Source organism: Lactuca serriola, chromosome 5 (assembly GCF_051521515.1).
Source record: "Lactuca serriola cultivar US96UC23 chromosome 5, Lser_US96UC23_V15, whole genome shotgun sequence".
In the NCBI taxonomy this organism is placed as follows: domain Eukaryota; kingdom Viridiplantae; phylum Streptophyta; class Magnoliopsida; order Asterales; family Asteraceae; genus Lactuca; species Lactuca serriola.
In genome coordinates, this window is record NC_136412.1 from 301,134,874 (window position 1) to 301,150,267 (window position 15,394).

The 15,394-nt window shown below is 33.4% G+C and overlaps 4 protein-coding genes across 4 annotated transcripts; 3 read left to right on the top strand and 1 right to left on the bottom strand.

The window, feature by feature from the left end:
- Positions 1–558: 558 nt before the first annotated feature.
- LOC145054769 (putative uridine nucleosidase 2) lies at positions 559–4,190 on the bottom strand. Its single transcript, XM_079003023.1, has 10 exons — positions 3,174–4,190; positions 2,679–2,894; positions 2,357–2,472; positions 2,171–2,230; positions 1,901–2,086; positions 1,717–1,821; positions 1,542–1,638; positions 1,326–1,433; positions 1,091–1,226; positions 559–752 (listed from the first exon to the last, which is right to left on the bottom strand). Exons 2-10 carry the CDS (start codon positions 2,722–2,724, stop codon positions 644–646), a joined length of 963 nt encoding a protein of 320 aa, XP_078859149.1. The 5' UTR covers positions 2,725–2,894; positions 3,174–4,190; the 3' UTR covers positions 559–643.
- Positions 4,191–13,433: 9,243 nt separating this feature from the next.
- LOC145050688 (zinc finger BED domain-containing protein DAYSLEEPER-like) lies at positions 13,434–13,981 on the top strand. The gene is made up of 2 exons (XM_078998896.1): positions 13,434–13,852; positions 13,936–13,981. The coding sequence occupies exons 1-2, from the start codon at positions 13,434–13,436 to the stop codon at positions 13,979–13,981; spliced, it is 465 nt and encodes a 154-aa protein (XP_078855022.1).
- Positions 13,982–13,987: 6 nt separating this feature from the next.
- On the top strand, positions 13,988–14,500 carry LOC145050689 (zinc finger BED domain-containing protein RICESLEEPER 2-like). Its single transcript, XM_078998897.1, has one exon. It carries the CDS (start codon positions 13,988–13,990, stop codon positions 14,498–14,500), a length of 513 nt encoding a protein of 170 aa, XP_078855023.1.
- A 55-nt stretch (positions 14,501–14,555) lies between these two features.
- LOC145050690 (zinc finger BED domain-containing protein RICESLEEPER 2-like) lies at positions 14,556–15,394 on the top strand. Its single transcript, XM_078998899.1, has 2 exons — positions 14,556–15,201; positions 15,303–15,394. The coding sequence occupies exons 1-2, from the start codon at positions 14,556–14,558 to the stop codon at positions 15,392–15,394; spliced, it is 738 nt and encodes a 245-aa protein (XP_078855025.1).

Consider the following 15,394-nt stretch of genomic DNA (forward strand, 5'->3'; position numbering starts at 1 on the left):
TAACTTGGACAAATGTCATTTTTTGATATTTTTGATTAAATGTTTTTTCCATTTGTCATTTTCTTATTTTTTTTATCTTTTCTTAATTAACACATCATATTTACACCTCAATTAATAATTATCTTAATTGAAAATAACCAATAAATTATAATATTACTACTCATATAATATTTAATATGTTTCCTCTTAAATTCAAATTTTTAATTTTAAATTTCAAATCTAAAATTTTAAATTTAAATAAATCTTTGTTTAAACTTTCATATTTAATTTTTTGTTTTATCGAACCCGTATAACATACGGGTCTCACACCTAGTATATAATAAATTTTAAAATCTCTTCAATTCTTTACTCCCTCTTTGATCGATTGGCTGTCACAATTTTGCCTCCTCCACTTGCGAATTGACCGTTTTGTCCATAAAAATGTAAAAGCTTGCTCCTTGTTTCGGAGAATATTTAAAATGGATGCATCGTTCGCATTTACTTTTTCAATTTCAAAGATAAAAAATAATTTATAACTTATATAAAAAAAAATAACAATAATACTGAAATGAAAAACTGTTAGGGACAAATAATTCATATGAATTGAAATAGAAATGTTTTTATTAGACAATATGTCAACAACTTTAAAAAAAATGAATGGAGGTTATGAATTCATGAGGCGATCCATTACTAATTTCACAACTGCAGGAGCATCAACTGTCACTGCCACTTTCACTGTCGGTTTGTTGTTCCATTCAGTCGCTTCATTAAACCTTGCATAGTAAAAAATAACAGATTCATACAAGTCAAAAACATGCACACAAGTTTTTTCAAATTGTAAATCAATGCCTTTGGGTTAAATGCAAGAAATAGCAACATTCTTTCTAATATTTGTTTACACTTATACAGGGGCAAAATGGTCATTTCTATGGGCTTAGGTGGTTAACTTAGACGACCAAGGACTAAAAGTGTTATAAAACAGTCATATAAATAAAGACTAGAAAGTGAAAAAGATTCTTTTTTAAACCATATCCAAAAAAATCAACATAGCATATAGGAACAAAAACTTTGATTTACTCAAAAAAATAAAAGATTAAAAAAACATTTTCACCTTTTCTGTTTGTTGAAAAACAAGGTTAGACCCCTTGTGATGCCAGTTGTTTGGACTCTGACAACACCTTCTGTGTATGTCATCAGTGAAGGATTAACAGCTGCAAGAAGTGCTGTAGGATCATGTAGGTAAACACCTACACACAAAAAAAAAATTATTTAACATAAAAGGCCACATCAAAAGTTATAGAAATCAACATTATGTTTTTTTTTAAAAAAAAAATTCAATCTTTCACCTTTCATGCTGTATGCATCACGATGATAAGAAAAGTAATAATCCAGGATCTTGGATAAATACTTGGCAAATTTTCCTTCTGATTCTGCCATGTTTTCAAGCTCACTATCTACAAACATATTATTAGCAACTGTTAATACTAGTAAAATCATCATAAATTCATAATCATATAATAAGTTGACTTTTCAGAAAAATATAAAAAAAGGATTTGGATTACCTTTCATAATAACTTGATGAGTAACATTGATTCCAACAGCCACAACATCAGCTCCACTAGTAAACACAATATCAGCAGCTTCTGGATCACCAAAAATCTATGGGAGAAATTAATAAATTGTAAATAAATAACAACAAAATGTTTGGGATATAATTACAATCATAAAGTTACTTACATTAGCCTCAGAAGCTGGATTCACATTCCCATTTACTGCAAAAGCACCACCAAGAAGAACTATTTGTCCAATTTTTTTAGTGAATGTGGGGTCCAGTTGAATCGCCTGAAACATTTAAAAAGATTCTTTAAAAAGTGTTTCAAGAAACGATTAATTCCTTAATTAAAAAAGATGGAAATGAGACCAATGCAATATTGGTAAGGGGGCCCAATGCCACCACAGTGATTTCTCCAGGGTAAAGATTAGCCTGCTCCACCAAATATTCTGCAGCTGACTTTTCTATTGGCTTTGACTTTGGCTGAGGAAAATTCTGGTTTCCAAGTCCATCTACTCCATGGACAAAGTCTGCAACTCGAAGCTTTGTGGCTTTCTTAACACATGGAGAAAAAAGAAACAGAAGAAACATAAGATTTTTGAAAAGATATCAAGCTAATAGAAATGGAAGGAGATGTACCATATAACTGACATGAGATCCTTCTGCAACAGGGATATCTGTTCTCCCAGCAACCTCCAACTATATATATAAATAACAAAACATCAATATCTTCAGTTTAGTTAGTATGATGACAAAGAATGTTAATCACAGAAGAATTCACAGCTAGTACTTTTTTTATGTAAAAGAGATCATGAAATGGCTTACCAGATGCAATGCGTTTCTAGTGGCAAGTGTGGTGTAAACGTTGCCATAAATAGTCGTAAGCCCAATCACTGTTATTTCTGGTGACCTTAATGCCAGAAATATTGCCATGGCATCGTCTGATTCAATAATTGCACACAACATGGATTAAAAGATCATCTATTATTAGCCACAGTTTATTTGTAATTGGATGGTGTACTTAGTTTCTAGGATAAAGTGCATAAACTCAAATTTTGAATAGAAAAGGGGAAAAGCTTAGATTTAACAAGATGATGATCATGATCATGATGAGAGTAATCCATAGACTCCAGAAAGAAGCACTTACCAATGCCAGGATCGGTGTCTATGATTATCTTCTTTGGTTCCGCCATTGAAGTGGATGTAGTTCTGGTATCAAGTAATCGGAAGGAATAGAAGTAATTAAAATTTGAACACCGTTCCTTATTCAATGGATCAGGAGAATCGAAAGTCAACCGTGCCTCTGTTGCTCCTCCCAAAGTTGCAAACCACTGATTGTTCAAACTTCCACCAATCCGCTGACCTAAGATGATTACATATGCAGCATAAATTAACGATCAGGTGATATTATCATTTCGATACACAAATCTCAACAACAAAACGTCTCTACTTAGGGATTAAGAAGCATGGCTTGCATTGAAGTACAAGTTGACAGAAAACAAATGGTATTGTAGGGAAACGAATTCAGTTTTAAAAAAATCACAGAAAGGATTTGAAAGTGTGGGGCTTTGATGATTTGATCAACCCTTAAAATTAAAATTAAAAAGTAATATTGATCTTCAAGCAAAACACTGATGATTACCTTGGAAATCTTGGAGAAATTTCGTGGATTGGAATCGGTGATATGGAACGTGAAGAAAACAAAAGGCAATAATGGTGTTTCTGTCTGATATGTTAATTTTGATAGAATTTCAAAAATGGTCCATATAGTTTGTAAAAAGTAGTAATTTAAGGATATCTTTCGTTAGGATAATATCGGTGGTCCTTAACGTTTCCAAATCCGACACGGATGGTCCCTGGGTTTAATGCCGTTAGGTTATCTCCGTTAGAGACGGGGCATTTTCGTCCTTATTTCTTTTAACCCCAAGCCATCATCGTCTTCCCCAACCACAATAGCCTCACCTCCGGCGATATCTCCTTCCCCCAACTTTCATCTTCTTCCTCACTTATGGCCGCCTCCGTCAGGTTTCACCAACGTTGTTGATGAGCTGAACAATCAGGTTCCATGTACTCATCTGTCTTTTCTAAGATGGTTCGATTCTGATACTCAGATTCTTAATTGGTTCAACAATGGGGGAAACCTATTATTCAATTTAGCAGGTACTGTTTCAGGCATTGGTTCAATTGCTGGAACTGATTCTTGTGTCTCTTCGTTCTTGGTTTCATCAACTGGATCAACAATAAGGGAAATCTCCAACCTCTTCAACTTTATCAGTTGTCTGTTTGACTGTTCAGCTTCAGGTTCAAGAACAACTTCTTTCTTCTCATTTGAATCCGTCATCTAAATTATCACTAGAACTCGAACTAGTACCATTTGAGCTCTTGGTTTTCTCAACTGTTTCAATCTCAGTGTTACTTTCTTCTCCGTTTGCGTCCTTAGATTTCTTTGCAGATGACTTCTCTGTTCTCCACCTCTACCGAAGGATCTTGAGCGTTTTGGTTTTCCTGTGAAGCAGGCGAACTAAGTTCACCTCCGTCATTCTCCCATGCCGTATCCATTACACCCGGTTCCCTCGTAGCTTTCCTTAATGAAAGAACAAAATATTTGTTTTTCTACTTCTCTCCGGCTCGAAACACAAAAGAAAATTTGGTTTCCTTTCCTTTGTTTCGTTTCTTTTGCTAAACTGGGGAACGAGAGACAATAATAGCCGGAGATTGAAATAAGTCCTAAGGAACACATGGTGTTTTGGGTAAACTTAGAGATAATTTTTGGAGCTTATTTTTTATAAATCTATTTTTTCTGACTTATTTCCAACTTAAGAGTTTATTATGACTTATACTAAGAAAATAAACCAAGCTCATAAAAAATAAACTAGAAAAAAATAAGCTTATAAAAGATAAGTTCGAAAAATAAGCCTTTGGTAAGCTTTAGCCAAACACCCTTATAGTTGATGGGTGTGCTCTTTAAACAACTCAAAAGTGCTAAAATATATTCCTTTCCTTCACAATTTATACTAAAATCCAAGCCCCGACACAGTTAAGCTTAGACGCACAAACCAACTTTTATGAAATGAATTCAAATCGACAACGAATAGATGCAAAAAAAAATTACACCCCGTTTCGGAGTTCAATTTAAGGAGAAAAAAAAAGGAAATTGGTGGATGTGAGAGGAAAGTAAAAGAAATTGGTGTTCCCGAGTTTTATTAAAGGAATGAAGTGGAAGGAAATGGAACGATCATTTTCGCTCCTAATTTTCCTTCAGATTTGGAAGAATTTGGAGTGAAAGAACAAAATGTTTAACTTTCTTTCCACTTCTCTCCAACTCATGAACACAAAAGACAAATTTCTTTTCCTTTCTTTTCTCTTCTTACTTTCTTTTATCTTCTCTTATTTTCTTTGCTATAACTCAGGAACGGGGTGTAAGAGACAAACGTATAAACAGTTAAGCACCAAACATGTTTAACTTTTGGCAATAAACTAATCAACACTTTTGAGAGTAATTGGGTCACGCCAACACATCGAAACACCATAAAAGATTGCATAGACAATGAGTAGATGCAGAAGAATCTGAAATAGTACCTGATAAAATTGAAGAATCTGATGTTCGATTCCAATCCTCGGATTAAGACAAAATTTTCAAAAACGGTGTATATGCTTTGGAAACAAGTGAAAGGACGAAAATGTCCCGAATCTAACGGAGATAACCTAACAACATTAAACCCAATGACCATCGGTGTCGAATTTGGAAACATTAGGACCACCGGTGTTACCCTAACGAAAGATATCTTTAAGTTGCTATTTTTTAAAACCATAAGGATTATTTTTGAAACTTTGTCTTTAATTTTTAGTTCACGTGTTGGATGTCTAGTCAATTATAAAAACAAAAAATAAAGCTTCTGCAAAAATAACGACATTCTTATTGCAAACGATATCGTCCACATGAAAAGTGATAGTCCTTTTTACCAATAACTAAAAAACCCATATGATAAAGTACCGAAAAAGCGGATTCAATGAAAAAAATATGATTGCAAGATAAATGTTTATTTTTTTGATAAAGTTGAAAGGGTTAATGAACTAGAAAAGTAAGAATTTTTGTTTTTGTTCATAATCATGTCTTTTTCGTACATATTTGATTATTAAATTTGGTTGATCTGTTCAAAATAAGGTAATATAATTGGTAATTAACGGTAATATTACCCTATTATAAACAGATCAAACAAATTTACTAGTCAAATATATACGAAAAAAACATGGTTACCCAAATATAGACAAAAACCAAAGTTTCTTACCTATTTTAGTAATATTGGTGTCTTTATATTAAGTACAAGTAAGCATAAAATCCATTGATGTGATATGAAATTGGGTTGTCTGATCTTTTGTATGAGGAGATGGTCAAGTCTTGGGCCAACCCAGTTTAGGCCCAGCTAGTTAGGGTTAGGTTGTATACGTTTAAGGAGTTAGGTTGTATGTGCTTTAAAGACCTAACAACAAATTCTAGCCCATGACTAGCCAGGACTGAACGGGTTAGACCAAGCCTAACCTAATTGTTCATTGACTGTCATAGCATAATCCTATGGCACAATCCCTGAGACGGTTCTTGTCCAATATTACCAAAACGGGTAAAAAAAACTTTGGTTATTGTTTATATTTAGGTAACCATGTTTTTTTCATACACATTTGACCAATAAACTTGTTTGACCTGTCATATTATCGTAATTACCAATCATATTACCCTATTTTGAACAGATCAAATAAGTTCAATGGTCAAATGTGAACGAAAAAACATGATTACCTAAATATGAAGAAAAACAAAATTTTATTACATTTCTAGGTCATTAACCTAAGCTGAAATGATGATTTTTTTATGATAGGGGTTTCTCTATATACGCCTTAATTTCTTTTTATATTTCTTTTTTATTTTTGTTATTTTTTTTTATCTTTTTGTTTTTGTTGTTTTTAATTTTTTTTTTTTGTTTTTTGTCTTTTTTGTTATTTTATTGTTTTAATATTTTTAATAAATACATATTTTTATTATTATTAACATGAAAAATATTTTTTTGTTCGGATTATTTTTGTGTTATTTTTTTCATTCAAATTAACTATCATTGTGTTACTTTTTCCGTTCGAACTATTCATGTATTAGTTTTTTTTGTTCGGATATTTTTTAATTTAGACTATCCTTGTGTTAATTTGTTCATTCGGACTATCCATGTGTCATTTTTTTCGTTCGAACTATCTAGCGTTATTATTTTGTTATGACTTTCGTAGTCGCTAAATAAAACTCACGAACAAACATACATATAATTGTTCGTAATTTTTTTTAACATAAGGATAGTCCAGACAAAAAAAAAATAACACAATAATAGTCCAAAAAAAAAATTTAAGTTAAAAACGACATCAAATCAAATCAATTATTGTTAAAATAAAATTATTATTATTATTATTATTATTATTATTATTATTATTATTATTATAAGGACAAATTGCAAAAAAAGTAATTATATCACCACAAAATTTCGAATTTGACACCGAGTTTTTTTCGTTAACTATTTTTCAGAAAATACAATAAACTCACTATGTTTACCAAAATTGCGATTTTGACACTGTTTTTTTTTTCTCAATTATATCACCATATTTATAATTTTGTTGCATTATCAACCAAATGACAGATTATCATCAATCTAATATGTCACCAAATAAATGACATAAAAATATAGTGACGTGGAAACCACATCACGCATCTATGTATTGTGGCGTGGTTTATTAAATGCATTTGACTCCACACATCCAACATTGTGTGTATGAAAGAATAACCAATCTAACACATGGTTGTAACGTCCGCATTTCTTGCAAGACATTAATAAAATGATGTGATTGTAATGGTCAACAATTGTAACCTTTTATGAAATAAATAAAGAGAATTATTTGAGTACATTGTGATTTATGTGTAATTATATGTAATATACGTACTTATAATGATATAATAAAATTGGAATAAGATACACATCTAAAATAAAATAATAATTACGCCGGATATCCTTGATGAAAGATGAAGTAGTCGTGATGAGGATTTCAGAGATATAAGGAACGCTCCAATTCGACTTATAACGAAGAAGTTATGATTGTTTGAAGTTTCACGTTAAACCCGACACGGCAACATGCGTAGTAAAAAGTGAATTTTTGATAGGTTTCTTATGAGCCTAAGTAATCTAAACGAAAGTTGTAGTGATCGTAATACTGAGAGTGTACATATAGAGAACGTCTAAATCTGACTTCATTAAAGGGAGTTATGATTTTTCTAAGATTCATCGCAGCAATGCGGACACATAAATCGAATTTTAGATCGGTTTATTGTTAGCCAAAACAATCTAAACAAAAGTTGAAGATGTCACACCCCCAAACCAGAACGGCGGAATCGTTCGAGGGCGGATGACTTCATGTAATATCATAACAGTTGAGTAAATAGTAAAGAAAACAAACACAACCATCATAAATATAATTTAAAAAGTTACATAATTGATTGTAATAAATGTTTCAAAAGAAATTACATTATGATGATATAATAAGTTTGAAATTCGACGCCTTAGCGTCCCTTCCCAAAAGCAGTTGTTACCTGTATTACTGAATCCCTGAGAAATACAAGTAGTTTTGAAAAAGTGTCAACAATTAAGTTGGTGAGTTCATAAGTGTTATTGTATAAGAATTATATGCCTTTTTGTATAAAGTAACTGAGTTTGTTTCTAGAAAATCCAATATTTTCCATAAATGAATAGTAGTTTTAAAAGTTTCTAAAAACCGGAATGCATAAGTATTTTCCATACCTAAAATAATGTAAGTAGATTTATATATGTATATATAACCACTAAGGTGTTTGATAGCCTCGTAAATCAAATGTTTCAATACTTCATGTGAGTTTTATAATCGTACTATTGACCCAGACTGCTTGTTACAACATTCTTCAGGCGTTGGAATAATATGACGTTTGTTACTCCAGACCTGCCGGTCTAACTGTAGCTAACAGTTTGGATGCGGGATTGTCAATCCCGTATAGATTTATACACAAGTATCACGCTCTCCCTACAATAGATTATGATATATAATACAGGACTTCAAATGCGTATGTGAAAGTACGTGAAGTCAAATGTCTCACAAAAGTTTGTATCAAATAGATATACGTATGAAAAGTCTATTTTTCTTGTAAAAGTAAGTATTTCTTTTCTATATTGTTCATAGAGTGTAAATTATCATGAATATCTCGTAAACTATACATGTTATAGTTTTTCAAAAATGTGTTTCATTTGGATGATAAACCTTAGTGTGTTACCAACTTTGCATGTAAAGTATAACATTTGTCATAACGTTATTTTACTTATTTATCATTTATACACAAAATGTAGATAAAGCATTTGAAACTGTATGTAACGATTTGCATTTTAACATAAGTTTTTATTGCGTTTCACTTGTATTTCTCCCCCCTAAAATATAGTAAAAACGTGAAAATATAGGGGTACGAACTCACTTGGTAGAAGTGGTGGTTTGATGAAAACGAGACTAAACTCGGGCAGCACTTCGATTGGAGAAAGTCGATTTCTCGGAAACCTCGGAGCTTCGGACCTTCGTCGGAGCTTAGATATGGAACTGGGGCGTCAGGGTATCTTCGAAAGGCTCGAAAGTGAGAAAATGGAAGAGAAAGGGTGTAAATTAGCAAAAGAAGTCGGAACCCTCGCATCTTATTTATAGGGCTGGGATGAACCTCGAACGCGGGGCGTTCCCGGAATGCAGGGCGCTCTCTCTGACGCAGCGCATTCAGAGCCTTCGTGCGTCATTGCATACAAACTTCGGACTCAATGGGTGATGGGATTGGCTCTGGTCGAAGAACACAGGGCGTTCCCTCTTGGACCAGCCTCAGATTGTGTGCCCCTATCTTGTAAAATTCGTAACTTTTGCATACGAGCTCCATTTTTGACGTTTTTTATATCCACACATAGGTGAGAAAATACTCTACAACTCTCGTTTAGACTTCGTTGGCAAATTTTGACTTTATTTTTAATCATATATTTTTAATAGGTCGGGACATGAAAAGACCGTTAAAAATTCATAACTTCTTCATCCGATGTCCGTTTTCATCTGTCTTTTTACCGTTGTACTACTATTGTCGAGATCTTTAACTCTCGTTTAGATTGTGTCGGCTAAATATCGCTCGGTCTCTATTTCGAGTTTTTAGGTGTCTACCGCTACTCCGAAACTTAGAAAAATCATAACTTCCTCATACGAAGTCAGATTTGGACGTTCTTTTTATGTACGTTCACGGTTTAATGATATCTACGACATTCGTTTAGATAGCTAAGGCTAAAAAGTATTTTATTGAAATTTCACGTTTTACGCTTAACAGTGTTTTACCGGTTTTGCTGTGGATTTTCGATTGGTCATAACTTTTTCGTTATAACTCGGCTTTTTGTGTTCTTTATATTTATGAAAACCTTGTTATGATATCTATCATTTTATGTATCCCAATTGATACTTTTGAACATTTCATATCTGACACTATTTTTATTTATTTATCAATTCAAATTAGATTACAATACTTGACTTAGGTCATTACATTGACTTGAAATATCGGGGTGTCACAGAAGATCTCGTTAATAAGAGCTCAACAATATAAAGACAGTCGAGAATAGATGTCGAATGAAAGAGTTATAAATTTTTAACAGACTTTAACAGTCTAAGTTTGTTAAAAATATAACTTTAAAAATAAAATCAAAATTGGTCAACGGAGTCTAAATGAAAGTTGTAGATCTCTTCGATTTCTACATGTGGATGAAAATAACATCAAAAGTGGAGTTCGTATGAAGAAGTTACGATTTTTGAAGTTTCCCGAGTGCACCTTGCGTAATTGAGGCGCGACGCGCGCTTCTAGAAATTGTCACGCAGCACCACCTGAATCAGGACACATGTCAGCAAGCGAGATGAGTAGCGTGTTCGAGATGTGCAGCGCGCACTTCAGATGTGCGGCGCGCATATTTCCTATAAATATCTTTCTCTTGCCCATATGATCCCCACTCCACACATAAACTTCTCTCTCGAGTATCTCTCGGTTTTAGCATATTTTCCCTTAGTTTTTGGTACTTCAGTGAAGCCCTGCTACCCTTGGGTGCTTGACAAGTAGTAGTTATCAAGTAGAGGCTTTGTCAGTACAATTTTCGAACTTTTGTCTAAGAAATCTCTATAAGTTAAATTACATGCTTTCTTATTTTAGTGTAATTTATATTTATAGTCATAGTCGTTGTTATGAATCTATGAATAAGATTTATCAGTAATTCCATGTCGGGATACTGATTGATCTACTTATGGGAGAGGTGCTTAGAATGGTCATGTTGGCTTGGTTGTTGGATTTTGGAAAGGATATGTGCCAAAATGGTCCTGCCTCACAACTTTCCTGTCTGGTTGATCCTTATTTGATAGAACTCTCAGTATACATTGGGATTGTTGAGGAATCTAGACTATTAATTAGTCATAAGAAATATTAAACTAAGACTTAGTGATAATTGAACCTTGGTCACGTCAAAGGAAAGGCTAAGTGTTGAAGCGAAGCGTTGTCCAACTTTCTAGTCATCCACTTTTAACATAGGAGTGCATAGTTACTTTCAACTTACACATAGATATAAAGTATCTAGATGATTAAATACTACGCATGCCTATTGATGGGTGATGAAAATGATGAGATGATGATGAGAGGACTTGACTATTGATGAACCAGTCATCTAGAAGAGTATACATGACGATCTTGAACTATTCTAGATAGTCCATTAGAAATGCTAGCATGCTCACAACCTATAGGTGTTAATGAACTATCTGATCATTTGATGTACTCTATCCCCCCCTCCCCCAATGGTTTCTTTATTGACACATATTGTTATCGAGATCCCCGAAACAGTACTGTCTACATGTTTCTGATGATGATCCTTAAGACAGGTCCCATGAGATCGGTATTTTAGGATTAGTAAGGGAGAATAACGAAATGGGTAATCAGAAGGTCTTACACCAAATGCCATAGGAACCCCTACATGGTCTCAATCTACTGCCATGGGAACCCCCCCGGGGGCTTCCATGCAAATTTCGTACTAACATAATGCATAATCAATCAATAATATACATATCATAAAATAGGCTGACCTTGGTGCCTTATACCCATTGGTATGGTGTAGAGATGCAAATTTTACCCGTCGATTCAGGTACCCACGGGTATCCGACCCGTTAGGGTCGGGTTTTACCCGATTTAGCGGGTAACGGGGCGGGGATGGATGCAGATTTTTATACCCGAGCCGGGGACGGGTCGGAGACGGATATGGCACTATCCGACCCGTTTAAGACCCGATTATATATATATATATATATATATATATATATATATATATTATAATTAGTGTTACACAACCAAGAGTCAAGAGTCCTTGCCTTTGACGAGACGACGCTTTGGAATCCAATTCGACTCCTCGTTTCTTCAAGCCATTAACTGATCTAATTCTCTCTCTAATTACTTCTCCAATATCCTAGAATCAAGATATTAATATTTCATTATAAAAGATGCAGAGCCACACCCCAAACGACCACAATTCTTCTTCAGTTATGCCCTCTGTCTTTGATTCTCAGTCCTTCACAATATCACGAGTCACGAGTCATGACATGGAATTGGAGGAGAACAATGTACAAGAAGTTCCAGCTTCATCCCAAAATCCTAAGCCCAAGTAAGTTTTCGATTTTATTTTTGCATTCAATTCCTAATCCTGCTAATTTGTAATAATCGAATTCTACAATAGATTAGATGAAACTGATTTTGATATAATCGACATTTGAATTTGGTATAACCGATTAAACTGAGGAACTTGTATAATCGATTAAACTGATTAATTTGTATAATCGATTTTCATATTATCGATTTCTTTATTGAGTGATCGATTAAACTGATTAATTTCTAAAACTCGTATCATTATTTCACTATTACCAGTGCTTCACTTAACGATGATTTTGTATAATCGAACATGTATAATCGATTAAACTGATGCATTTGATTGATATAATCGATTTCTTCATAATCGATTTCTTAATTCTTAGTCACTCAATTTCTTGCAGTCTATTTTGATATAATCGATTTCATCTCTTGAACTTGATTGCAACCATATGCTTATCTAGAAAGTAGAAAGTAGAAGTGTAGAACTGATTTCTGTAACTCGATTTTGATATTATCTCTATCTGTTTTGGTTGTAATCTCAGTGAACTGCATAAAGTAACTGATTGCATATACATTGTTTTTGCTGCATATATAATCTTTTTTGATGCATATATGTAAGCATTTTTGCATTTTTTTACAGAATATATGTAGTCATTTTCTGTATTCTCAGTGAATCTGATTTCTAGCAAACTACATCCTTTTTGCTGCATATATGTAATCTTTTTTGCTTATATTTTACTGCATATGTGTAATTGTTTTTTTTTTGTTTCTAAGTGATAACTGCATCTTTTTTTGTTGCATTTGATTTCTAGCAATCTAATTTCAACCTCATTTTTTGCTTTGTTCTAGTGACACTCAAGATCAACAACGCGCACAACCAAATGTTGAGGTTGCAGGAACAACAGATGGGCAGGTTGTTGGAGCAACAAATGGACAGGGTGCTGCAGCAACAGATAAGCAGGTTGCTGAAGCAACAGATGCTGAGGCTGCTAGAACAAGAGATGAAAGTGGTGTTGAAAATACAAACAAAAGATTGACATCTGAAGTTTGGAGACATTTCAAAAAGCAAAGGATCGATGGTGTTGATAAGGCTGTATGCAACTACTGTAAGAAAAATTAAGTGGAGTAAGCAAGAATGGAACAACACACTTGCATGAACATTACAAAAAATGCATGTCAAAAAACAATCAAGACATAAGACAATCAATCTGGAATCCACGCCAAGAAAAAAAAGATGGACCTGTTTCGCTTGCTGCACACACTTTTGATCAGATTGTTTCAAGGGAAGAACTTGCAAAAATGATCATTCTTCATGATTATCCACTTAACATGGTGCAACATGTTGGGTTTAGAAGTTTTGTTAACTCTGTTAACCCATTATTTAAACCTGTTTGTCGAACTACCATTACAAGTGATATAAAAGGCATTTTTGAAAGAGAAAAGACGAAACTGAAAAAGCTTTTAAACTCTAACCAAGGTAGAGTTGCAGTGACAACTGATATGTGGACAGCCTCTAACCAAAAAAGAGGTTATATGGTTGTCACTGCACATTATATTGATGAATCATGGAATTTGTGCAATAAAATTTTAAGGTATTCAATTACTTTTTTTCTTTTATATTTATTTTTATCTTGATTAACTGTGTACTAATTAGTTTTTAATTTATAAATTGTAGGTTTATGTATGTTCCAGCCCCTCATAATGCTAAAACACTAGCTTAAGAACTAATGGGGTGTTTGGTTTCATGGTCCATTAACTGCAAGTTATCTACCTTGACTTTAGATAACTGCAGTGTTAATTTTTCTATGATGGACAAAATGAAAGAAAAGTTAAGACATGACAAACTTCTTTTGAAAGGGGAATTACTTCACATGAAATGTTGTGCGCACATATTGAACTTAATTGTTCAACAAGGATTAGGTGCAATTCAAAGTGAAGTAGAGTCTATTCGTGAGAGTGTTGTTTATTGGACCGCAACTCCAAAAAGAGTGGAAAATTTTGAGGATGCGAAGGATGGATTGTCTCTTTCAAGTAAGAGAAAGTTAGTTTTAGATTGTAAAACTAGATGGAATTCCACTTATCTAATGCTTGCGAGTGTGATTCCATATAAAGAAGTTTTCAATCGCCTTGTACACAAAGATAAAAGCTACAAGCAAGCACCTAGTGATCAAGATTGGCATTTAGCACAAGTGATGTGTGAGAAGCTCAAACTCTTTTATAGTGTGACTGAAATGTTTTAAGGGGTCAAATATCCCACCGCTAATCTTTTTTTTTCCAAAGATTTGTGAGATCCGAATGTTGCTTCAAGAGTGTCTTATATCACCTTATGTGGAGATCAAGTTGATGGCTGCTAATATGATTGCGAAGTTTGACCAATATTGGTCTCTCATTCATGGAGTATTAGCAATAGCCACTATTTTGGACCCACGATTCAAGATGAAGTTGATTGAGTATTATTTTCCCAAAATTTATGGTGATGTGTCCCCACAAGAAGTTGAGAGAATTAGGAAGTTAACTTACGAATTGGTAAGAGAATACAAGCCATATGATGCCAAAGAAACCCAATCTTCTTTGAATAATTCTGAATTTGGCTTGGATATTGATGATTGTGGAGATCCTTTGGTTGGTTTTGATTTATTCGTGAGTACCACATCAACAATTGATACTTACAAATATGAGTTAGATTATTATTTAGAGGAGAATGTTTTGCCAAGGACCGGGGATTTCGATATTTTAGCATGGTGGAAGGCTAATGGTCTAAAATATCCAACCTTGCAACGAGTTGTTATAGATGTTTTGGCTATACCGGTGTCTACAATTGCTTCCGAATCAGCATTTAGTACCAGTGGAAGACATGTCACTCCACATCGTAATAGACTTCATCCGGATACATTGGAAGCGTTGATTTGTGTACAAGATTGGTTATGGGATGAAAAATTAGGTATGGTTTTCTATATTCTAATCCTTTTATATTTTACTTTAAATTTATTTAACATAAAATATTTTGTAATAATACTTATATTTGTTTATTTTTATTGCTAGGTGCACATTCTAATAAAGAAAAACATTTTGCAAAGTTTGAAGTTATAAAAGATGATGAAGCCGGTCCAAGCTTTGTGGATTTTGATATTTAG